General features: G+C 51.2%; 1 protein-coding gene across 1 annotated transcript in view; it reads right to left on the reverse strand.

The window, feature by feature from the left end:
- Positions 1-6,109: 6,109 nt before the first annotated feature.
- SLC7A1 (solute carrier family 7 member 1) overlaps positions 6,110-26,393 on the reverse strand; it is an 82,635-nt gene continuing 62,351 nt past the window's right edge. The window contains exons 4-13 of the mRNA XM_008059897.1: positions 25,087-25,245; positions 22,541-22,715; positions 16,071-16,189; positions 15,220-15,442; positions 14,274-14,413; positions 11,095-11,197; positions 9,209-9,426; positions 8,765-8,931; positions 8,016-8,124; positions 6,110-6,599 (exon numbers count right to left, since the gene is read on the reverse strand). Of these exons, the coding sequence (XP_008058088.1) occupies positions 6,496-6,599; positions 8,016-8,124; positions 8,765-8,931; positions 9,209-9,426; positions 11,095-11,197; positions 14,274-14,413; positions 15,220-15,442; positions 16,071-16,189; positions 22,541-22,715; positions 25,087-25,245 (1,517 nt within the window). The 3' untranslated portion in view covers positions 6,110-6,495. The remainder of the gene's footprint in view (positions 6,600-8,015; positions 8,125-8,764; positions 8,932-9,208; positions 9,427-11,094; positions 11,198-14,273; positions 14,414-15,219; positions 15,443-16,070; positions 16,190-22,540; positions 22,716-25,086; positions 25,246-26,393) is intronic.

Raw genomic sequence — 26,393 nt, forward strand, 5'->3', positions numbered from 1 at the left:
TTTTTTTTTGAGTCGGAGTCTCACTCTGTCGCCCAGACTGGAGTGCAGTGGCCGCTCCTGGCCACCGCAGCCTAGACCTGCTGGGCTCCGGCAATCCTTCCGCCTCAGCCTTCCCAGTAGCCAGAATTACAGGCATGCGCTACCACGCCCGGCTGATTTTTTGATTTGTTGTAGAGATGAGGTCTCGCTACCCAGGCAGGTCTCGAACCCACGGACTCAGGCAATTCACTCACCTCAGCCTCCCAAAGGCACAGGATTATAGGCTGAGCCACCGAGTCCGGATTTTTCTTTTTTTTTGAGTTGGAGTCTCACTCTGCTGTCCAGACTGTAGTGCAGTGGCCACTCCCTGCTGGGTTCCAGCGATCCTTCCGCCTCGGCCTTCCAAGTAGCTGGAACTACAGGCACGTGCAATCACACCCCGCTAATTTTTTGATTTATTATAGAGACGAGGTCTCGCCAAGTTACCCAGACAGGTCTCAAACCCGCAGCTCAGGCAATCCACTCACCTTGGCCTCCCAAATTGTGGGATTACAGACTGAGCCACCGAGCCCGGCCTCCAGAAGCGCTTTCTAACCCAACTGTGCAAGGGAGAACTTGCTCCGGGGGACATCCCCTCACGAGCTTCCTGTCGGTGTTTTCTAAGACATTGCCCCAAACCTGCAGGGCCTTTTCAGGCTGCCTGCGTGGGACCCAGCGGCAGCCACTAGGTGGCAGTGTGGCGCTGCAGGAAGCGGGGTCCACCTTGCACTTGGCCTAAAGTCGTCCTTCCTACAGGACACATGCAGAAATCCCCCAACAAGTCATGCCTCGGGCTTATTTCCCAGTTCTGAGACCCGTCAGGCACTCTTTGGGCTGCTTGGTGAGGCTGGCTGGGTTCCAGGTTCTGCCTCCTTGGAAGTTGTCTGCAGAAGCTCCAGTGGTCACTGCACGAGGACAGAGGAGTCCCCCCCTGGGCACAGTTCATCCTTGCTTTCACACCACCCAAGCCCTGTGTGGTCTGGTTTCCTACGTGGCCAAAGAACACGAATTGTGTACAGTGCTCTCAGGTATCCATTCTTTTGATTTCTTATTTTTAAAATAGAGATGAGGTTTCGCTATGTTGCCCAGGCTGGTCTCGAACCCATGGGCTCAAGCGATCCTCCCGCCTCTATCTCCCAAAGCGCTGGGATGGCAGGTGTGAGCCGCGGTGCCCAGCCTCAGGGAGAGATTCTTGTCCTGTATCCCTGGCCGTAAACCTGCGAGTATCAGCCTTCAGGTCCATCAAAACCTTTGACCAAGCTCAAAGGTCCAGCCTTGTCTTCTTGGCAACTGTCCTTCCAGGAAGGCCACCGCGAATCACTGTCCCTCAGCATCTGGGAATTAAGGTCTACTGGACTCCATTTGCTTCCTGGGTCAAAAAAAAAATGCATCTTTTTCCCCAGGGACTTGGGGGAGTGAGACATTGACTAGAATAGCGTCTCCCTTCTCCCACTCCTCCACGCCCTGCGTGCACGCTGTGCCCTGTGAGACTCAAGACCGTTTCTCCCCGACAGCCTGATTGGGAGACCTCTGGGGGTCCCAAACCCAAGCCAAGTCTGGAGAGAGTGGGGAGGACACGGCACCAAGGGATCCAAACGTGGGCTGGAGGGATTCCCCGGCTGAGACTCAGATTGCTGGAATGAGGGGTTTCCTCACGTGGCCGCGGGACCCCGAAGAGATGGGACTAAAGCCTTGGTCTGTGGGAAGCAGAGAAAGCAGATGAAGATCTGGAACCTTCGGGGCTGGGTGGAGGGAGGGTGAGCTGCCGGGCTGGGGACCCAGCCGAGAGCTGCTAGGATTCGAGTTCACACCACACACGTTGAAGCCACAGATAGAATTTATTAGAATTTGCAGAAGCATGAGATCGTGTACCACAACGGAGTTTGATTTTACAACATAAGGTAGGGCGGGAAGTTGTCGGTGTATGGTGCTGTCGGCAGAAAGGGGACACGGACCAGAGCTTCACATTTTTTTTAAAGGTGACGGGTGACACCTACACTTGTCCTTAAAATGAAAACAAGAGAGACCCAGTGGAGACCAACCAGATAAGCAGTTAGCATCAGAATCTAAATCTAGTATCAGAGTTATAAGAAACTATAAGAAAACGATTAGAAAAATAGAACATCAGACAAGCCAAAAAATATCATACAAATTTACATAATAAAAAACACACAACTCTCTTTAATAATGGCTCCATGATCAGCAGAAGGGAAAAATTAGCTGGAGGCACCGCAGCTAGATAGGTTTGACAATAAACCAACCTTCCTTGGTAGCATAAACCTTTGCGCTCCGGAAACCCATCGAGGCTGAAAGGCACAACTTAAGCAGGAAACTTTTCTTAAATATATATTATAACCTCTCGAAGGGGAAAATAAGTCCCGAACTTAAAAATCTGTCACCAAGAAACATGCAGTCATACGCCTTGTTCATAAATTAACAATGTCTGAATGCCTCTTCCTAGTCCTGTTTGCTGACCCCGCTGGACACACTAATACCCTGAGAAAACCTGCCTGGACTTCTCATTGGTCTTGGCCATGGAGTTCTGTCTAATGTGGGGTTGCAGACACAGCGTGACATGTGTCTAGGACGATCAGGAGGGCTCCCTGGTGACCGCACCCTGAGACCTTGGCTAGGTCGGGTCCCTATGCCAGGGGGAGTGCCGTGGCCCCATGGGCCCAAAAAGCCTGGGTTAGGGTGATGAAGGGAATGGTCTGTTGAAATTTTTTGCCTTAAAAATCCATCCGGTATCCTAAGCAGGGTGACGCTCAGACTATAACTTCTAGCACCACTAGATTGACAAGAGATCCGTCTGTGGCAGTCCACACGCAAGCGTCACGCCCCCTCCATGCATCCTGGGAGCATGGGTACCAACATGGCAGGGCCCTGGCATGAAGGACCCTCAAGTCCTGTCTTTATCGCCTGGGTTCCAGGGGTCCGACAGAACTGTCAGCTTTTATTAAAAACACAGAAGCGTCTCCATCAAAACGGGCCACTCAGATCAGAAGAGAGGCCTTGGCATGGGGCCTGGCAGGGTTTCTGGAGCAGCCAGGGCCTCTCACCAGGCAGTGCCCATGAGCTCATCCACATGGGCTCTGTCTCCATGTTAGGCTGGATGGAGCCCACAGCACGTGGGACTGCAAACACCCGCCATTTCAGAAAGCCTTCTGAGTGGCAGGGGTGAGGAAGAGAAGGGCCGACATGACCCGTTTCCACCTGCCTCCCAGCCCCACGCGTGGACAGGATGGCAGGTCGGGAGTATGTCATGGCCTGAGCTGCTGGGGTGGGTGGGCCCAGGGCCCCTGTCCCTGAGGTCACCTCTGGGCTTGGAATGTGTCCCAGCCACGCAGTGTCAAACACAGCGCCAGCTCACGGGACCCAGTGGCCGATTGCCTGGCGGAGATAAGAGCCTCAGTGGAAAGAGACTTTTTGCTTTTGCAAAAACAAAACTGAGAGCGGGGGAGGATCTGAGTAAGTCTGACAATTTATACGTTCAGCAAGCTTTCTGAAACAGCCGGGGAAAAGGAGACTGTCACCCAACCTTTGGAGGCCCCAACAAGGGGGTGTGAGCAGGGGCGACAGGTGGGTGGGCAGACCCCGACGCCCTCCAGGACCCTCCCCACAACAGGGCTGCCCTCCTGTAAGCCAGCTCACAGGTCACCTCCCCAGGAGGCCCCTGATGCTTCCCCAGGGAACCCCCTGCCCACCCCAGCAGGGGGCCTGTGGGGGGGGGGTTCTGCTGTGTTTGCTCCTTTGGGAATTTGGGCCCCTGAGATCACGAAAACATGCAGGGTGGTCACAGGGGTGTGGGAGACAGGAAGGGATGCCTGCTCACCGCAGGGGGTCTTTCTGATGTGGGTGCAGGGTTGGTGCAGGGACAGATGACCACCCAGTTTTCTGGCGGGGTGAACGTCTCTTGTAATATGGAAGTTCTGACTCTGTAGGATCATTCTGGCCAGCCATGAAACGGATAAGGGTATTCTTTTGGGGCAGGGTAACTAAGAGCTGTGAAACCATCAGTCTTTTTTTTCTTTTTTCTTCTTTTTGCCTGTGTGTGTTTATTTCAGGAGTAGGAGTGAGGGAGGTGATAAGAAAAAGTCTATTAAAATTACGAGGCTTATTCCAACTCCATTACTGAAATCACTGCCCTCGTACACAGAAGAGGAAAACCAAGCCCCTGGCAGCTATACAAAAAGTTATTTCTCAAACAAGCAACAACAACAACAAAAAACACACTAATCAGTGGACTGTTTTGCAAGGCGCCCCGGTGTCCTTTCCTAGCTGGGAAGCCCTTCCCTGAGGGAGGGAGGGTGTGGGGTGTCTATTCCTTTCACCAAGGCCTCTGGGTGAGGAAGAAGCACGGATGTGAGTGTCAGCCTATGCTCCCGATAGCACTAGGGGCAGTGGAAACACCTCTTTGGTCTTGAAGAATGAAGCATGGAGCCAGCTAAAATGTCAACGGTAAATACAGTCCACTGGGTGCTGTCTTGCACATAAATTTCTGCCAGAAAGAGAAATTAAAGTAGAAGAAAAAAAAACCTCTCTCCTCGCCCCCTTTCGTGGGCACCCTCTTCCCCTCAAGTTCACTTTGCCTAGGTAGAAAAATAACAGGAAAAAAAAATCAAGCCAACCAATAGCTAAGAGATCCTAAGAAGACAAGAAACAACCAAAACCCCAACAAAATAAGTTAATATTTATCAAAATATTTTACAGCACCAATCTACATATGTGAAAATACCTTTCTTTGGAAATCTGAGCTTTGGGCTCTGATGATGCTTCCTCTGGGACATTCACAAATGAGACTGAGAATAAAGCTTCCAGCAGGGTAGCCAGGGCCTGGCGGGAAGGCCGTCCCCTTGGCTGCCCGCCGCCCACTGCGTTGACCCTTGCTGTTTCTCCCAAAGAACCTTCTGGGGCAGAGGGGCAAGGATGCTGTCAATTTGTCAGGTTTCTGTCTACAGGATTTGTGTCAACAGCCAAACTGGGAAGATAATGGGGAAGAAACGTAAGTTTCGAAAGCAGTATTTGCAGTTGCCTGTATGTCCAAAATGCCCATCTCCCTTCCTCTGCTGTCTCCTGAATTAAACTTTCGGTGGGGAGGAAGGCTCCCTCAGAGGTCTCCTTCCTCTGGCTTCAATCCACAAGGAGTGTGTCAGATGGTGCCAGCCGCCATCCCACCCAGGACTGGAGGGGCGGGACAGGATGCACTGTATTTACAGGGGGCTGAGGAAGATGCCGGCGTCTCAGTGGACTGATGCCCCCCGACTCATGAAAGCGTGGCCAGGGCAGGGTCAGGATCACCCCGTGGGTGCAAAGCCCAGGATTTGGATGACAGAGACACGTGGGGACAGCAATATGACCGAAAAGCATCTCACTGGTGGACCACTCACCCCGCATGGCAAGGGCCAGTTATGTAGCCATTTTCCAAGTTAATGTGAAGCCCCAACTTAATGTGGCGGAGGGTGTCACAGTTTCTTGGATTATGGGCCGATTTTGATCTCATCACGAATGAGAGAGGCCGGACAGAGAGGGTTGGGGGCCAGGAGTGTCGTGACCCTGACGTCACGACCCCGTCTGAACTGCCCCCCTGCCCTGAGAACCTTGCAAGAGCCAGGAGACGGACTCGTGGACCTCGGAGGGCAAGATTTAGTGACTGGCAAAGGCTCACAGGAGACAGAGTCCCAGACTCTGCCAGTGCAGGGTCAGGTCTACATGGACAAAGCCTCATGTTCCAGTTACCCAGGACATGCCCGTGCTGAGGAGGGCACATCAAGAAGGGGCCTGGGCCTGGTGGGGTGGCTGGCTGTCCCTGGTTAGCATGTGCCCGCGTGCACATGAGCGGAGTCAGCCCTTCACCTGCCCTAGCGTCTTCGTTACCACCAGGAGCGATCTGACAGGAGCTGCCTGCCACTGTCCCGCTGCCTGGCCACTGGTCACAGCAAAGCCCTGCCCGAGAGGGCGAGGGGGGAGGGTCCAGCCTCAACCATCCATCTGGAAGCCATGGGGAAGGACAGTAGCCCCGTTTTACTTGGCATGTGCACGGCCGCCCTCTGGCTCTGGACACTTGCTGGGGACACTTTTGGGGCCAAGGGGGAAGGTGGAAGCTTTATAAAGTTTGGAGTAAGCGCATTTTCCATCCCAGGGCAGCCCCGGCCTGAGGCTGGGCACGGAACTGGCGAGGAGAGGAGAAGCTTTCTTTGTTTAGAGGGAAGGGAGGCGACACAGGGGCCAGCCACAGCCAAGCAGCCCCGCCGAGGGAGCGTCAGGAGGTGACGGGGCCTCAAAGACCGGCTGTGGAGTCCAGGCACCACGACCCGTGAGTGGCAGGCCAAGGCTGCAGTTCAAGTAGTGGCCCCCTGAGCTGCGTCGGGGGCGTCGTGGATGTGGGTTCTGGTAGCACTGGCGGGGAGAATGGGAGCCTCCGGCCGTCTGGGGGAATCCCTCGCAACTGCTGCCACCTCCGGGGGCCGGAGCCACGTGTCACTTGCACTGGCCCAAGTTGCCATCAGGAGTCCTTGCTTGGTCGGCAGCCAGGGACGCCTCCTCGCTGTGCCACAGGCCGTAGCCGAAATAGATGGCGAAGCCTACGGCCGACAGCAAAGATGGCGTGAGCAGGCCGTCCCACGGAAAAGCCCTCCCCTCCCCTCCACCGTGTGCCGCAGCAGGCGGCCCTCAGGGGCTGACTTTCCACAAGTGGAGAAGGCACACTGGGTCACCGTCTCCTTCCACATGTGGCCAGGCCACACGTCCTTCTGAATGGCCTCACGCTGAGGCGTTTGCTGAGTCGGACAGAGAGGCTGGGTCGGGGCCACGGAGGACACTGGTCCCTCAGCGGAACCCCTGATCACCTCTGGGCTCCTGAGAGAAGCAGGAAGTCACGCCGTTCCCTACTTGGGTGGGATTTCCAGCAGACACTGGCAGTCCCCAGGCTGCTGGCTGGACAGTCCCTACTGTCCCTGTTCCTCTGTGGAACTGACCGTCTGTGCGTACCGGGAACCTGGATTCTTGTGCTTCTCGAAAGAATCCACAGGCCGTTCCAGCAGCCAGGACTCCAAAGGACTCTGGGACCTGTGCTTCTAACCACCTGCCCAGGGAGTGTGACCCGCTGGCCCCGGGGCCACCTTGTGTGATTAGCACAGGAGAGCAGGCCTTAAGGGACAGGCTCGGCAACCCAGAGTCCAGGAAAGAAGCTGATGCCCAGGGACGCAAGGACCTTCAAGGGACGCTGGGAAGAAACGCCCCCCACCTTCACTGGGTCCCAAGGAAGTGGCCACGGTGGGCCGTGCACGGCTCCCTCTCCACGTAGCCAAACATGGGCTGGACTCTGCAAAGAATGAGCACTTGGCCCGGGGCATGAGAGGCCAGGGCTCGCAAAGTACGTCCTGGAGGAAGGGTGCCCTTCAAGAGCCCTGGGCTGGTCAGGGCCGGTCCCCAGGTGTCAGCACCTGGACTCAGACACTGAGGAAGAAAATGTGATCACCCATTCACCACCCTGGTGGCACCTCCCAGAGGTTCCAAAGCACTGTCTTTCTAAGAGAAGATGCCATCTGCAGAGGAGGCTGGGGTAGCCTGTGACAGTCCCCAGATGGGAAAGTCCGGCCTGTGACCCCCACACCAACCAGTGCGGGCCAGGCGCTGGCCAGGCCAGGGAGGGGCCAGGGGAGGCACAGGCCAGATTTCCCCATCTGGGGTGAAACTAACTGGCACCTGGTCACAGCAGTCTCTGGTTCGTTCTTATGGGCATCATGCTCTTGCCCGGCATGACAAAAGTCTGCGCAAGAGACAATCGACGTGAAAGTATCTAAAAGGGAGGGGAGTGCCCATACACTACCAGGAGTTCAAAGCTGGTTCTGAGTAAACCACTAACTCCATGTGGCTCACTGTGTTATGAAATCTGAGGCAAGAAGGCTGGAGGGCGTGGACCCTTCAGCTCTGTGGGGACCAGGGATGCCCCCGAGAGAGGCCGGGACACTGGACATGTGGGAGGCAGCACAACGTACCTATCAGCATCCACACTGCAAAGCGGACCCAGGTGCCTTGGTCCAGCTGCATCATGAGATAGACGTTCACGAAGATGCTCAGGACGGGGAGAACGGGCAGGAAGGGCACCTGCAGAGAGAGGGGGAGGCATCAGGCTTGGCAGGGCTGTGGAATCACTCAACAAAGCTACCCAGCAAGATAGTGCATCTGAGTCAGGGGCTGCCAGGGAAGCTGGGGGAAGAGGAGGTGAGTGCCAGCCCTGCACCCCCAAACACACACACACACACACACACACACACACACACACACACACACACACACAGCAAATCCTAAAAGTTATCAGTTGCCCAAGTGAGCTCCATCCTAATCTCGCTATTCTCTACTTCCTCTCTGAGGTTGTCTCTATTATTTGTAGAATCTAGAAACGCAGAAGCCCTGCTTGTCTCCGAGGCTTAGAAATCACATGGAATCCTCCTGGTCAGACATTTACAAGAAGTCCCCGTGGACAAGAAGCGCCACCACCTGAGAGCGGGGGAGGATGTGCGTCCTTCCAGGTCAGGTCCACCTCTCTTGGCAGGTGCTGCCCGTGCCCCTGGGGCCCCACCCCACAGGCCCCCGAGGCTGGCTGGCAAGAAGCTCCCTCCGGAGCACTCAGGCCCAGTGGAGCCCATGCAGGGCCAGGCTGCCAGCAGGGGGCTGGAGCCTGTGGCCCGCCAGTGGCCCGCCAGGAGGCTCCTTCCCTTTGGGCTTGTGAGGCCCGGCTGCTCACCTTGAACGAGAGCTTGGTCTTGCTCTCGGGCTGCCTCCAGATGACGCCCGTGACCACAGCGCAGAGGAGGGCAGAGCCTGCGAGCACAAAGATGGCCCACAGCTTCCCTTGGGTCAGGGCCTCCTTTCCAAGCACGGCCACAATGCAGAAGGTGATGATCAGAACAGCTAAGAGGGAGGGGGGGGAGAGAGACAGAGAGAGAGAGAGAGGGAGAGAGGCAACTTAACCATTCCTTAAGTAACCTCCGTTCTCCCCAAAACCCTCCAAGAGAGAAACTCCATTTCTGAAGGCATCAATTTCAGCTAGGATGGAATAACTGGGTCAGAATCCAGTATCAAGACACACACACGTCTTGTCTGGCTCCTTCCCCAGACCCCACTCCCACTGCATGGAAACCAGGCAATGCCAACATGCCTCCACCTTACGGGGAGGGCAAGCTCTTACCTATGAGGCTGGTTGCAATGTTCACAATCAGCCCCGACAATTTGGAAGGCTCCATGTTCTTGGGTGAGAGTACGTTTTTCATCGAAAATCTCTCTGCTTCTGGTAAAAAGCCCGACTGGGAGTCGCTGGTGCTCACCAGTTCAGTCTGGTCTATTGGATCTAACTCGTCGGTAGTTCTGGCCATCTGGTATACCAGGTTAGGCTGCTCCGGCTGATACCTGTGAAGAAATGTACCGTGTGACCACCCTTATACCCTTTAAGCAGAAGGACATGGACCAGCTCAAGTTCTCAAAAAGCCTTCAAAGTTAAGTAGCTCAGAACACAAGGCATAACGTGGGAAGGAGATGGCCACAGAGGAGGAGAGACCTGCATCTTCTTCCTACTTGTGGGCAGCCCTGGGATCCTTGCTGTCTCTGCTTTGGGGGAACATGGCCTCCACCACGAAGCAGCCCGAGGAACACCTGAGAAGGTCTCTCTTGTTCAGAGAAGTAGCAGTTGCTGAAGATATTAGGCCACTTCCCACAAAATCATGGCTGTAGAGAGAGCTACAAGTATAGCCAGAAATAGAAAGCAATAACACTGAGATCCTATTTGGTAAAGAGAACCAGAGCAACGTGTCTGCAGGCTGATGGATTTGAGAAATTCTGCTTGTGTGACTTAATTGGATCAATTTATTTTAAAACTCCAAGTGCCTTGGAGTAAATAACTCGGTATAGCTAGGTGAAGGACCGAGCCCGCAGCGTGATTTCTGAGACATGCGCTGCCTGTGAGAGCCGCACCCGTTCTAAATGAGGTTCCTTATCTTCCCACCCAAAATGATGAACAGAGGGCAAATCTTCTCCACCAGCTTTGAAGAACAGCATGCTGTGTGAATTATTTTGCATACAATCACCATTAAGAGGGAGCATAAAGATACATATTTAACCATTTTTGCACTGATTTACGCGTGCAACACCCCTCCGTCAATTCAGAAAGTGGAAACCTCAGAGAACATCCTTGTGTTGAGCCCCTGGGGAAGAATAAGGGTCCACAAACTAGTTTTAGCTGATTCTACACATCGACTACTGAGGCTCAAACCGGTGGGAATCAGCCGCTGGGCACGTCAGAATTGACGTCAATGGACTTGCAAGTATAGTTAAATGAACAGACAGGAGAACGCTCTTGGGAGATGGATACCGAGTGTTTCCATGAGCACATGCCGGGGCCACTTGGGCCATCCCTGAAGCTGAGCCCCCTCCTTCCATGGCAGAGGAAACTGGAGTCCAGAAATGTGCTTTGGGAGAGAGCGCTGGGACAGGTGGGGACATCGAGGCACCGAGCCGAGGCCCAGAGAGGCGTTGCTGTAACTGTCCTTGGGCCTGCCTGGCCCACCTGAGACTGAAAACAGCCAGAACCCGAGCAGTGTCCCTGAACATCAATCTAGGTTGCCCCACGCCATACAGTGGGATTCATTCCTCCCACCATAATGCAAGGATGCTGCAGAAGCGTCACACTGACTTGAGTTCCCCAGGCCTTGGATTCTCCCAATTCCTACTCCCCTCTGTCCCAAGAACCGGGACCAAGCTGCAATCATTACCCTACACCTTCAACATTCTGATCCCAGGATCAAGACCCAGCAGTCAGGCTGAGAACCTGTCTGTCTCCTTCCAACATGTGACTGGAAAAATGAGGGCACAGGATGGAAGAAAGTGAGGGGCCTCCTTTAACTCGTTGAGGGCATCTTCTTAACTTGGCTCTCAACCCAGACCCTACCCTCTCCTCGGCATTTCCCGATGAAGCGACCCCCCACCTCAAAAGTACACCGTATCCACCATCAATCTGAACTGTGACAAGGCGACCGGGTGCATCTGCATTTCTGTCGTGAAAGCCAACAGAGACATCCATACCGTAAGACCAAGACACAGGCAGCCACCAGTGAGTATGCCAGGAGAGTGCCAATAGACATGAGGTCCACCAGGTCCTTCAGGTCAAAGAGGAAGGCCATCACAGCTGGGGAGAGACAGGCACAGGGATCAGTGGGTGGTGCGCCGCACACGCAGACAGCCAGGACCACCACCCACCCACCACAAAGGGAGCCGCTTTGATTCCCACCTCCACATAGCCCTGGCCTTTCCACGGAAAGATACAGCTGAAAGAGAAGACAGGCTCAGGATTCAACCAAGACACAGTCCTCAACAGATGGCTGGGATCACTAGAAAGAGTCCTTTCATTCTTTTTTTGATCCCGGTGGCAGCTTTGTAAGACATTCCTACACTACGGATGGAGAAACTAAAGGTTCACACAGGTTAGGAGACTTATCTAAGGTCACACAGCTCATAAGTAGAGGAGCCAGAATGTGGACTACATTCTTGTGACTCTGAGTCCAGAGTCTTCCTCTAGTCCATTCTGTCTCAGTCTTGTTTGTCTGTCCATCCATCATCCATCCATGTATTCTATCCATCCATCCATCCCATTCACCCAGCCATCCATCTCTTCCACCCACCCACCCGCCGATCCATCCATCCATCTATCCCAGCCATCCATCCATCTACCCATCCAGCCATCCACCCACCTATCCTGTCATCCACCCACCCATCCATCCAGCACTGGGTCACAGTATGCGCATCACTGGGCTCTAGGTATTCACAACTGAATAGGGCAGACCACAGTTTCTGGTCTCCCTGAGTGACCCCCCAAGACACAAGTGTCAGTGGACAACAGTGCTGAGTGGTAGAGGAGGGCATATCTGGTTCTCTGCGAGGACTGACAGGGGCTCCTAACCCAGGCTGGGAGGAGGGAAAGCAGAGTTGTTCTTTCTATGTGAAGTCATTTCACATGGAAGAAATTTGAAGAGTTGTTCCCCAAAAATGCTGGCTTATTCACCATGTCCCTGCCTTTAAAAAGAATGAAAACAAGCATGCTTATTTGAAAATCCTTTGTAAGTTTTGTAAGAGTCTGTGTCTATTTATGTGGGCATATATGTCAAGTTTCCTATTTAAAAAACAACTTGGCTAGCTCTGCTTTGGGGTATTTCCAAATCACATGCAATCAACACAAGTTAAAACATAAACACAAAGCCATTACCTCCCCACAACTATCTCTCAAGCCCCTCTTGATCACTGCAACTAAAACAAATTTAAGTAGAGGATAAATAACAGGATTAAAGAGCAATGAGGGCCTTCTGGATAATAAGAATAGTAGCCAACTGTACATGTCACAAATGCCTACATTCCTACTCACAGAGAAACTGGAGACTAATTTCTTCCATGTGAGGGGATTTTAGAAAGCCAAATACCTACTTACCAATTCAACCAAATGAAAAGAAAGAGTAAATCCTCGATTTGATGAATTGGGCATATACTTGATGGTCACTTGAAAGATTAAGTTTAATCTCCCTTTATCATCACAGGAAGGAAATTGAGGCCAGTCTTTAACAAAATCAAATTTCACATAAACACTGAAAAATCACTTGTTATTTCCAGTCCCTTAATCCCATAAATATACTGGTCATATTCTGGCTCACGGTGTCCCTTAACCTGACCACTTTGGTCAATCTCAAGAGCATAGAATTACACACAAAATTTGTCAAATAATTTAAAAGTAGTGTTCTTTTATTAGATAATAGTAATCCACAAAACTAAGCACACCCTGCTAAGGGCATAACTGCTAATGAAACTTAGTGAATAATTCATTTACTATGGCCAAGTGTCTTCCAGTGGCTATTTGACAAGTCACTGTGGTACAAACTGTGACTGGTATCACATGCCAAACTTGCCAAAAAGACCCTCTGCTCTGCCCAGACCCTGAAAGGGGCCCAGCTGCTTTGGCATAAAAACAAACCAAGACCAGGTGTGGTGGCTCCCGCCTGTAATCCCAGCACTTTGGGAGTTGGGAGGCCACAGCAGGAGAATCGTTTGAGCCCAGGAGTTCAAGATCAGCCTGGGCAACACAGCAAGACCTCATCTCTACAAAAAAAATTAGCTGGGCATGGTGGTGCATGCCTGTAGTCCAGCTACTCAGGAGGTTGAGACGGGAGGACCACCAGCCCTGGAGGTCGAGGCTGTGGTGAGTTGTGATCCCACCTCTACATCCCAGACTGGGTGACAGAGTGTGACTCAAAAAAACCAAGAGCCAACTCCACGCTCCTGAGTATGACTTCTCACTCAACCTCCCCAGACCTCTATGCCTGCATCTGTACAGTGGGATGACACTTGCCCCTCAAGGCTATGAAATGTAGTCACAAAAGAAGGGAATATATCAAACAAACAGCATACAGCTGTGTGCTCACAAATTTCTTCTCAGGCTTCCCTTTCCTTCAACGGGGTCCCTGGAACATCAACGACTCAGAGGTTCTTAATTCACTGATTTCACACACCCAAGTTGTCCTCCTAGTAATGAACTTGATCTCGCAAGAGGAACTTCCTCTAGGTCTGCCATTATTTGTACACTTAGGGGCAAATGGCTTCATCAGCAACACCCTCAAACTCCCCTAGAGAACAGGCAGCGCATTTTATACAACATTGACCGTAAGAGACGCTTGTTTTCCAGAGAATTCATGAGCTCAAATATACGGATGCTGAATTTCCAGGTACTGACAAAGTCTCGCTTGGCTTGTGTCATGCAAGAAGGTGCCAGCCTGCCCAAATCCACTCAGAAACATCCAGAAGGCCATCGCTTTGTTAAACTCTGGTGTGTCCACATGGTTCTTTGAGCTATGGCCGCCATGTTTTCCTAGTTTGGGCCTCCTCCCCTGCCTTGAGGAGGTGAATCTCCATTCTCTAATTTGCTTTCTAAATAAACTATATTTTTCAATCTAAAAAGAAAAAAAGAGATGTTCAGAAAAGGGAAAAGATGGACAGTTTTGAGGAACTGTGTGTGTTCTAAGCTCTGCCCAATGGAGAACAACCAAAGTGTTCAAATTCCTGGAGACGTCCATCCCATCCTGTGTCAAACTGGCCTCTGCCTTTTGTCAAAAGGACAATTACCTTTCAACGAGCCAGGTTCCAACTGTGAAAACAGACAGTACAATGCAAGACGGCTCCCCAGGGGATAAGGACCAGGCAGGTGACATGGTTTCGGTACTCACCAGCAATGGCACCTGAGGTCAATGTGGCAATTATTGGTGTTTTGGTCCTATCGTTGATTTTGGCCAAAAATTTAAACAGCAGTCCATCTTCAGCCATGGCATAGATGACCCGAGGCATGGGGAACATGGAACCTAGAAGACTAGATGGAGATAGGCTACATGCATGAGGAGCACGGGTGTACAGGGGAGAGGAACTGGGCACGGCTGTGCACGCCACACCCCTGAGGAGAGCAAGCCCCGACCCCTCACCAGCGACTGCCACCCTCCACACTGGGTGACACCCACAGCTAAGAGACTTGGCGTCTAATAAACCAGCCCCAGAAAAACCACACACTGTAGTATGGGTTCAGGCTTAGCCTGAACTAGCATGAGCTTCAGGCAAGGTCTTCAAGCAAGGAAAATTCTGTACTTATTCCTGCAATTATTGCTAGCTGAGTCAAACAGAAAATACAAGCACCATTGCGTTTGTGAGGATTTCTCTGTGGCAAATCAATATTTAGCCAATTGTTCTCTTTACACAGACTGGGAGGAAATGCCAGGGGCAAAAATCTCTCGTTAAAAGGTACTTACTCCCTTTTTCAAAGTAGCCCCTGCTTCACAACTAAAGTAAGGACCAAAATACGAGGTCCCAACTGGGGGCCTGGTCCAGCAGCCAGAGTTAGGGAGAGAGCGCCAGGCCCTCGCTAGGTAGCTGATGTTGAAAAGTTGGCCTTGGGTTCTTTGGGAGTAAATTATCAACAGCACAAACAACTCTTGGGATGATTTGTGGCAACAACAAGGGAAAAACCCACACAATCGGGGCTGGGATGCTGATTCTATTTCAAGGGACAGGAGAACTACAGCAGCTGACCTGTGTTTAGCACGGCTTTGCCGGGCCTGCTACAGCCTTGCTGTAACCCAGCGGTCTCACTCCCAGGAGGGGCAGCCGCAGAGCGGCCTCTCTCACCTGGTGGAAAGGGCGCAGAGGGAGCCGACGGCCACCGCGTACTTGGCGCCTTCCCAGCCCACATGCTTGAAGGCATCAGGCAGGGGGCTGTCCTTGTCCAGGCAGAAGTAGGGCATCATGAGCGTGAGGGCGGCCGACACCCCAAAGTACGCGATGAAGCAGATGAGGAGGGACGCCACGATCCCCACGGGGATAGCCTTCTGGGGGTTCTTGACCTCTTCGCCTGGAAGAAGCAACAGGTCAGCTCGAGGAGGCATCGCATCCGCCTGCATGACGCCCAACACCTTTCCGTGTCAGGGAGCCCACGCGATGCCACGAATAACTGCCGCACAGCGCTCAGCCCTGTGGGAACCAGGACCTTCTGGGCTTCCGGGAATGGAGGGCTGGCCCTCGGGAATGCACACCAGACGGCCACCGCCGCGGGATGGTGTCTCAGCCTGTGCATCGAGGTTTAGTCTGGGAAGAGACTCGTTTCCGTTGACAGAAAATGTGGGCGGCTGGATGGAGCTTGGCCTATTCAATCGCCAGGATGACAACATTTTTAATGGCCTCATGTCTCCCCGATGATGCACAGATAGGAGCCCAGGCGCTGCCGTCGTCTCATTCTGACAGCAGAACGTTTGTGATGCCACTTCCTTCCTACCAGGCACTGCCGCTTGGGAAAGCAACAAGTGGTGGTGGGGTGAGGGGGTGGAATGGGAATAGCAGGAATCTAGAACCTTACACGTGACTCATGTGTGAAAGAGACTGGGAAGAGCCAGTAGGAAGAAAGACTTCAAGCCACTGGGAGCACTGGCCCCACCTGTCTACAGAGAGGAAGGGGACCCGGGACCGCGGATGGGCGGGCGTACCTGTAGTGGCGATGCAGTCAAAGCCCACAAAGGCATAGAAGCACGTCGCTGCCCCTGACAGGACACCAGAGAATCCGAAGGGCATGAATCCACCCAAACCAGGTTTCCCTTCTTTTGTGCTGCCAGAAAAAAGAGCCACCATCAACCAAAGATCACAACATCCACTGTGCGGTCTGGTTTAAGGACAGTGCTCATCTCCTGATGGGCAAGACACCAAGCGGTCAACCCCTCCCTGCTACCGCCCCCAGGCCCAGGGGCTTCAGACCCTTTGTCCACGAGCTTAGGGACCGCGGCCACCAGTCACAGCATTGACTCCACGGGCAGAGGCCTCGCTGCTTTTCAGAGCCAAAAGGATGCAGAGTATTGCCCTTTCCAGAAGCATCTTCTAAGCAATGATTCTGGCAGGGAGAGGCAGGGATCTTGAGGCAGGGGGGCCAACAGGAAATACGGAAGACACCAGCCATGGCGGCTGGTCCCACATGGCCCTCCTCAGGCCCCTGGAGGAAGGATATGTGCTCTGGAGTGACACAGAGTCGCCGTCCAGGTGCACAGACGCACCCCAGGTCCCGTGTGTACCAGTCACTCTGTCTTAGTATTTTCAGAGATACTAAGGTTAAGGAAATCAGCATATTGTCTTCATCAACGAAAGCATCCCTCAAATGCTCACGTGCACATGGCAGAGTCTGGGGTGCCAGGGTGCCTGGTTTCTGCCTGGTGGGTGGGAACTCTGGCACATGAGTGAGGCTCAGCACACATTTGCTAAATGAGTGAGTGCAAAGTCAGAGAAGCACCATTTATAAACCCAGCCGCCTGAAAGAAAGACGGCTGTTTGAACATTCAGAAAACAGCCCTAGCCAATCTGACACCTGTGCCCAGACACTGCGCCCAGGTTTGGCATGGTGATGTGGCCCCTCGCAGGACCCCATCGGGGTCCCCCTGGCCCCTGCTCCCCGCTGTACTGAGCCCAGGCCTGTCTGTCTCTCTCACATGCTGCGTTCCGGGAGTGTACTTCACCATCAGCCCAGATGCTTTCCCTGGCCACTGTCATCCGGTTACGAGGCACGCTGCCCCTGTCTGCAACCAAGTAACTTTAAGCCTTCTGCACCCAGCCCTCTGCTGACACCTGAAAAGCAGGCAAACTCCTCCCAGTCCTTGAAGGGCAGCCCTTGCTCTTCCCTGCCACCCACACCTTTGCCAGCAACAGGGCTGCAGGCTTTCTGTCCTGTCACAAGGTCCTAGTGACTGGCCCAATCCTAAGAGGACGATCCCTTCTCCCTCTGTCCCTCCAACTCAACCTGGCTGGTGGCCACCCAGCTGCACAGGACAGCCTGCCCTAAACCTTGTTATCTCCCAACATGAGGGGAGGAACCACTTAGGATATTCCAGTCCCATGAACACTGACATTTTTAAGGATGAGCTGGCAGCTTGTTGGTGAAATTTGCTTTTGATGGGATTTACTGACTGGCTGGTAAAACGGACAGACAGGCAGGTTGGACCCAGCTATTTTCTGATGAGGATTAAGCCTTCCCGATTCCTAGAGGATAATCATGTCTCTCAGTTACAGAAACCGCCATCAAGACCCCGGAGGTACGTGCGTTTAAGGAGCTCATTTGCACGTGGGGTTTACGCAGTTGGGCCACGAGCAAGAAAGCTCCCAGAAATGTACAAGTGTCGAAGGTATAAAACACTGTTCTCAAACAAAAAGTTAATTTTGTCATCTTAAAGTACAACTAAAACGGACAACCCGAGGACCGACACAAGGAGCCCAGGACAAACAAGTCAGCAAGGCCATGGGCATGCGGGGCTGGGCGGAGCCAGACCCTCCTCATCCAAACCACCTACCCCTCCCATACCCACAGGTCTGGCAGCCACCCGCTCCCATTGTGGACATGAATCGTAGACAAAAGGAACCCCCTGGCGAGCAGATTTCTACCATACAGTGGCCTGAGCTTAAAACAAAGCAGGCAATGATAGAGTGGCTCAGGAGAAGGAGGAGGAGAGCCAAGGACAAGGAAAACTCAGGGGTCAAATGTCTTCTGTGGGCCCCGTCTGGATCTCCTACAGCTGCTGGGATGACAGATGGCAGGAAAGACCTTGGGATGCCCACTGGGCTCCACACATCCTAAGGCATTAAAGGCTACCAGATGGCCATAGACACACACACACACACACACACACACACACACACACACACACACACACACACACACACAGACGCAGTCACCACGGACGTGTTTGCCTTACGCAACCTGAGGTGGAAGCACCCAGAAAAGGTGGAGAATTCTGCTTACATGATTAAACCCCAGAGAGAGACAGAGTTGCAGAGGGGACAGAGACCTGGAAGGCACCTTCCTCATGCAAATAACAATAACCACACATGAAACAGGGGATGTGGGAGACTCAGAGGAGGAAGGCAAAGCCCAAGGACTGTGGTGGGGATCACCAGATCACCTCCAGGCCGATGGACTGTGAGTGTTGGGTACAGGTGCGTCCCATCTCAGCTGGGGCTGGGCCCAGGGTCATGACACTGGGTAACCATGAAAATAGACAGGAGACTGATATTTAAAACTCTGCAGGGTGTGCTAGTAAGCAAAAAAATGCAGAGTGCAGACACGTGTATATAGAGCAGCCCCCCCTGTGTAAGAATGAGAAGAATAAAATATTTGCATTTGCTTGTACTTATACAGAAAAAAACTGGAATCTTACACATTACACACACAAATAACACAGAGGGTCACCTGTGCAGGCGGGAGATGAAAAGAATATGGTGTGAATATTTCTTGGAACATTATGATGTATGAACCATGTGGCTATTTTACCTACTTGAAATATTCAATCCTACTTTTAGAAATATGTGGGTGTCACTAATCCCAGCGGGAGGGGTATTAATGTAAAAGAACCGGCCGGGTGCAGCGGCTTAGGCCTGTAACCCCAGTGCTTTGAGAAGTTGAGGCAGGAGGACTGCTTGAGGTCAGAAAGTCAAGGCCAGCCTGGGCAATATAGCAAGACCCTGACTCTACCAAAAATAAAAATAAAAGAACCACAGAATCCACTCAAACCAAAACATTTAGAAATGCTTCTCAAGTCTCTTTACATATAATCTATAATGAACCTGTGGCATGTATATGGTGGCATCTCCTCATCTCTGGCAGCTCACCCATGAAGGGTGCTGCCCATGGCCACTACCCGGCAAATGTCACCTGGTGATAGAGTGAGGCTAAATCTGATCTGCAGTTTTGGGGGACCAGCCCTTCTGCATTCCACCCAACTGGTCACCTGGAGGTCAGCAAGGTCAGCCTTGTAGAAAAAGGGGGCGGGGACAGGATGGGAGTGGAGTGGGAAGGGTCCCGCCAAGTGGCCTTTTTACACCACATATGCAGGGGTCACCCTATAGCTCTGTCCTAACTTACAACTGCCACCTCGACATAAACTATTAGTTGTTCCACAATAAGGGAACCTTTAGTTCCTTCAGCTGGATATTTGACCCTTAAGAACCAAAACTGCTTGTTTCTCAGACTCGCCGGCACCAAGGTGGAGCTGTTTGACCAAGTTCTGTTCGAGGACTCAGTGGGGTCTGCACCTGCTGGTCGCTGTCTGGGAACGAAGCTGCAGGAGGCAGGGGTGCTGTTTCCCCTTCTCCTTCCTGTGGGTGGGAGTGGGAGGTGCCGCCTCGGGCCCTGGGGCAACCTTGGGAATGTCAGCCGTGGACCACAAGATGGGAGGACTGGATTCCTGGCCCGGGAAGCAGTAGGCTGGACTGACCGCCTCCCGATGGGGACCGAAGAGACGCCAACCCTTCTGTTGAAGCCCGTGTTCCATGGGGGCTTCCATTGTAACTGACAGACACCACCCAACAAAACTTCCCAGCAGGCTTCTGTGATAGTTGATACTCTGCTGTTGTGACACATGCAGGACCCTGGATGAGAAGCCGAGGGGGCAGCACAAGTCAAAGGCACGGGGAACCAGCCTGGTCGTGGGATAACGCTCCTGCACAGACCGCGAGACAGACTGACTCACGGCCAGGGGAGACTTCCCAGACAGCCTCGCAAAGAGCATCATAAAATCCCAAGTCCCACATAGTCAAAACTGCCCGCAAACCCATGCACACTGAAGCCCCTCGGCGTTCGATGGTTAGACTGGGAAGTGCCCCACTATTTCAGAGGGACAAGCAATTTCATGCAAGACTACATGGCTGCTGTCAGAAACACAAATCTATGGCCAGGATTTTTTTTAAAAACCCAAAAAACAAAAAAATCAATGCTTAGAAAGTTTAACAAAATGAAAGAGCAAAGTAGGCTTCAGTCCTATAAACACCACCTCTTAAAGTGGCTGGTCCCCTGCTATCCCCAGTGGTGATGTCCTGGCAATGACGCTGGCAGAGATAACAGAGGGGGCCCGCCTGTGATCAGGGACTGGGGCAAGAATGCCGCTTTGTCTGGGAAGCCGGTACGGTCCATCATCACTAGGCCATCAGTGTGAGGACGACTGGTGAAAGTAAACACCATCGCTGGCACAAACAATCTCTTCATAAAAATAATAAAATTCAGTCTCGACTGGCAACCAGTTAACGAGAGGTGCCCTCTGTATTTCATTCCTGTCCTGCAAATAGCAACCAGTAAAATATGCTCTCAACGTTTTCAAAGTCTACTATGTTGCTTCAAAGCATTTTTTGGATTGGCTTTACTCCACCCTGGATTAAAGGGCACCCATAAATTTGACACAAATATGGCTGTGGAATGCTTGGATGACATATTAAAGGTCCTCGTTTCTCTGTAATAGTTTAGGAAAGCAGGACTATTTTTATTTGAGTTTTTCACCATATGATACTCGTGCTAGTGAAGTTTCGTGCATCTAATGTGATAGTTCCCTGTTTATGGTCTAGTAGTAAACTAGTCACACAGAGATGCTGGTCCACTAATCAGACCACAGGAGGACGTGGCCGGGCACCTGTCCCTCAACTAGTGCTCAGCGTGGCCTGGGTGACAGCTGAGACCCCCACCGTGGAGTAGCGTGGCTCAGCCTCCCCTGTGTCTAGATGTGGCCACCCACTGGATTCTTGTCCCTGCAATGTCCAGGTGTCTTCCAGGTCTGTCCTTAACAGCCCTGGGCACGTCCTCCTCCGTGTTCTACTTTCCTTTCTGGAAAAGAGCCACAACCCATCCCTGACTAGGCAGACAAGGACAGTGTCCTGGGTGATAACAGAGCAAGACAGAAGCTGTCTGCATCCCCAAAGGCTGTGGCGGCTGAGCTGTCCGGCCAACCTGGACTGCTCATTTTGGGCCTGAAGCATTGCTTTAAAGCCACTGCATCGTAGGACAGACTGTTTATCACAGCAGTTTAACCTTCGGTCTTAAATAAAGAGAATCACAGAAAAATTCCAACTCTTCATTCCCTATCCTGGGACCTGAGGGTACACCCGAAAATCTGGCCCCCCCAAAAATATCAAAAAGATAATAATCACAGTTTGGCTTTGTTTCCTCCATAATTTGAGTTTGTCATTGAAAGCTCAAAGAAAAGCCGGGCTCGGTGGCTCAGCCTGTAATCCCGCGCTTTAGGAGGCTGAGGTGAGTGGATTGCCTGAGTCCGCAGGTTTGAGACCCGCCTGGGCAACTTGGTGAGACCTCATCTCTACAATAAGTCAAAAATTAACCGGGCGTGGTAGTGCGCACCTGTAGTTCCAGCTACTCGGAAGGCTGAGGCGGAAGGATCGCCGGAGCCCAGCAGGTCTAGGCTGCGGTGGCCGGGAGCAACCACTGCACTCCAGTCTGGGTGACAGAGTGAGACTCCAACTCCAAAAAAAAGAAAGCTCAAAGAAAATACCAGGTGGAGAGCTAACCCATCACCTCCCGTTCTGGGCATCTACACCAGAGACACGAAGGTGTTAGCACCACTGTCACCAAGGCTGAAGCAACACATGTTAAAAGTGGGAGAAAGGCACTGTTATACTCACACGTTGATACTTCAGCAACCCTGAAAATCTTTGATAAAAGTTCCACAAATTTCTTCTTCTCCTCTGTGCTATTAATATAATTGAAAACATTTAAAGGCAGAGGGTTATCGCCATGGTGTTGCAGAGAAAATCTTTTCTGAATACAAAATTCAGAGGTTGGTCATGAAAGGAATGAGGAGAGAGGGAGTCTTTAAGGAGTCTGACAATGACCCTGAACTATACGCAATTTGGAATTAGAGTGATGATTTTGTTTTCCTGAATCTTTCTTGGCATAGAATGTTCTGTCCAGTTCAAGGGAATAAAGCTTCACACAAACTCCAAACATAGAAAAAAACACTCTCAGCCACCTCACAGCAAAACACAAACCAAAAAAAAAAAATTGATAAAATATATGCAGATAACATTGTTTTGAAAAGGCACATACTATCCTAGCTAGTCACATTCCCAAACACATGAATATGTCATCAAATACCAAATACGGAGAATTGTCGCATGCCGACAGACAGAAGAGGCAACTCACCTGTTCAGACAGAGATGGCCGGATGCATTCTGGAAATCTTCCTCCGTGAGCTGCCAGTTTTTAATGGATCCTTTCACAAATCCCGACACCATTATGAAACCCAGGACCAGGACATTAACACAAGTGAAAATTTTGTTGACCATGGCTGACTCTTTCACACCAAGAGTTAAGAGTCCTGAAAAAGGGCACAGACAAAACTTTGAGCGTTGACCACAAACCAGGTATGTCCTTCCTGCACAGGGACAGGGACGAAGAAAGAAGGGGACTGAAAATGAATCCAAGTGGCATCGAGCCTTTGAAGACCTCTGTGAGCTTCTGGGAATGGGGGTGAATTCATTCCCTTTCTAAGGGAAGGGGTCAGAATAACCAAGTTCGTGGTGAGCTTCAAAGGCTCTCGGAGTTGGCCCTCCAGTACCCCTTGGGAATTGAGGACACTACCCAAGGGGCACCAAGGACTGCAGAGATATGGGACACGAGCCCTGAGCACAAGGCTGGGGAAGGCTGAGCCGGCACATCAACCTCTTCCCCTCACTGAAAGGGTGTTACTTAGATGCGACCTTTAGCAGCAAACTCAGGGAGACACTTTGCTCTGTTTCTTGGGAGAATGAGAGTTTTTCTGATAAAAAAAAGTATTCAGCTGGATTTTGGGAGTGTTAGAAATATTCACAATAACAACTTGCTGTGGTTTAGGAACCTCTAACACACATGGTTCCTGTTGGACCCGGTGCATATAAAATAATGTTGGAGCGAGTCTAGCTGTAGCTTGTAAACGCACATTATTAAAAAAAAAAAAAAAATCATGATCCAGCAATCCCCCTACTGGGAATATACCTGGAGGAACTCAAATCGTTCTACAAAAAAAAAAAAAAAGAAGAAGATACTTGAACACATGTTTATTGCGGCACTATTCACAACAGCAAAAACATGGAACCAGCTGTGCTGCCCATCGCAACTGGACTGGATTTTTTAAAATGTGGTACATATACACAATGGAATATTATGCAGTCATAAAGGACAAACATAGACTTTGCAGCAACTTGGATAGATTTAGAGTCCCATCATGCTCAGTGATCTATCACAGAAACAAAGAACTGAGTACCAAATGTTCTCACTCATAAGTGGACCCCGAACATTTACCCTTATGCTAGAAGAAAGGGATTGGCAGTAACGGGATACTGTCAGGGTGGGGGTGGAGGAAAGGGATACAACATCAATCAGGGTACCTGATCTCAAACCAGGCAAAGTGGGGACCAAAAGGAGGCCCAAACTTTACCTATATGAAGACCACTTATATTCCCAATCCTGAATTGTACACTACATCTTTAAAATAAAAAAATAAATTAAATCAAAAATAACAAAAATTTAAAAATAAATAAATAGAAGTAATAAAAATGCACAAGAACCTCCAACATCCCTGCCTTTGAGGGGTCTGCCATGGGACCACTGGAGTGTGAAGACACCATTTGGTGACATCCGCAGCTGAACTCTCTGCTGGCCGAGAAACACAACACAGAGTGAGGCCAGTCACACTCGACCCCCACCGTGATTTGAGATCACTGCCCCCTGCCACAGATGTCCCTCGTCCATTTACAATAAAAACTACTGTACCTACCAGATTGAATTCTGAAGTATGTATGTTAGAAGAAAGCTAGGTAATGAATCACGGGAAGAACACCCCATCATGAGCCACTATATTTTGTCTTCAGCATCCCTCCCTTCCAGGTTTACGAAAATGAAATCTCACTAACACAAACTTATTTTGTGATATGTGTCTCTGCCAGCTGGGCCAGAAATACTGCAGAGACCAGGCTGGCCAAAGTTATTTCCATTATGTGGGGTGTTAAATAAGGTGTGTCGTTTTTAATATTCATCTACGACTTCCCAACCCAAATTGAGAACTTTTCCACATTTCAGCTGCAGGTTTATGAAGCCCCGTGGAGCAAAACTCCCAACCCGCTGGCCGAGACATGGACAAATATCACTCACAAGAAGTCACCGTCAGCTATGTCCGAGCCATCTCTGGAATTTTAAAACTCTAACCACAACTCTGCCATGAAACTTATTTACTGAAAGGGTGTTTGGATGGCGGTTAGGTCAAACTCATCCAGGATGTCTTCAGACACTCTAGATGCACATTAGTGTTCCAGACAGAGTTCACTTGTTCACATGTCCCTGGCTGATGGACGTTTGCTTCCAAATGGTCATCCACTGAGTCAAAAGAATTATTATTCCTGAGCCACGTGTACAAAAAGCCTGCTGTGCTGACAAAATCTTATTGCACATACAGTTACATTGAACGCATGAGATTCTTTCAATTCAGTGGCACACGACTCCACAGCTCTTAAGCAGGCCAGCCCTACGTGAATCCGTAAGATGCCATGAAGACAGAGACAGACAGAGCTGTCAGAATGAATTAGACAAGCAAAGCAAAAAGAAACAAGAAAGGGCGCTAAAGAAGAAAAACAGAGAAAGGAACTTAACGGGAGTCGGTCACAGAACCTCGATCCATTGCTCCGACCCGATCTCTTTCTCCGTGTGTGTCTCACCTGTCAGGATGAGAATTATGATCACAGCGAATATGTCGGGGTTTTCGGCTAGAACCCCAGGGGCGTTGAGAGCCATGTGGGTCCGGGAGAACTCCCCGATGGGTCTGCCTATCAGCTCGTCGAAGGTGGCACTCCAGGCCCTTGCTACGCTTGAAGTACCTGCCACAAAACACACGCACCGGGGGTGGTGCCGGGGAAACCGTTAGCAGGATCTGTGTCCACGAGCGCCACAGTGACAGCGTCCGTGCAGGGGTCACAGACAAGGCGCTAGAACGTTGCACCTGCAGCCAGACCACAGAGTGTGCTGAGCCAGGAGGGTCGACTGGTGAGGGTCGACTGGTGCCGGAAGGGAGAGGTAAGAGAAGCTGCCAGGGCCTGGAGGGGAATGTGTTTTATGTCCCGACCCAATATGCACACACATACTGCGAGTCTCAAGCATATGTATATGAATAAAAACTTTACCGAACAATTGTTACCCTTACCACCTGAGGCGCTCTGATAGTCTTTACTTAATGCTCTCTGTGTGATTTCATTAAAAAAAAATACTAACAGCCACTTAGGAAATTGATTTCATGGCTGCAGTGCTTATATAGGAAGTCCCCTTTCCGGTCCCCTCCTGGTAGGGTTGAGGGTACTTGCACCCCGGGAACACCGTTTCTCCCAGCAAGAAAAGGGGTCCAAAGAAGACCCTGGAGGGGCTGGCCTCTATCTCGGGGATGAAGGTGCACGCATCAGCCACCTGTGCCACTTTGTGCCTGAACTTGACCCGGAGGCCACGGTGTCCCAGAGTGCGGGACACAAACGGAGCCCTCCTTGTTCTCCCCTCACCCACAGCCCTGAGGAACACACACAGAGACTCTCTCTCACTCTCTCTCGTTTAATTCTGAAGAGTCACAGTTTTTCCAGTGGTGTTTCTCAGGAAATGCCACTAAGCTTCCAGTATTTGCATACAGCATTTTCCTTTATTTTCAAAAGGGGCCTTGTCAGTGCCTTGGGTCTGAGTGATCCACAGAGCTTTGCCAGAGTGATCTGCACAGAGATTCAATTTCATTATTTGGTCTCAGGTTGAGTATTTTTCCAACAACTCAAAAAATTAACCACATTTCTTCAGACTGAGTAGCCAATCCAATATGAATTCTATAAAAATGGGCTCACTGTCTCCCCACCCCCACCCAAACTGCTGGCTTCCAAACCCTGACCTACCGGATGAGAGGAGTTACCCTGGCCTGTCTTCCCAGCCTATCTCATTCCCATTTCTAAATCATACCTTTTTTTAAAAAAAAAAAGGTTTGCTGGGAAAACTGCCC

Source organism: Carlito syrichta, unplaced genomic scaffold (assembly GCF_000164805.1).
Source record: "Carlito syrichta isolate Samal-C Ts95f unplaced genomic scaffold, Tarsius_syrichta-2.0.1 Scaffold304427, whole genome shotgun sequence".
NCBI classification, from domain to species: Eukaryota; Metazoa; Chordata; class Mammalia; order Primates; family Tarsiidae; genus Carlito; species Carlito syrichta.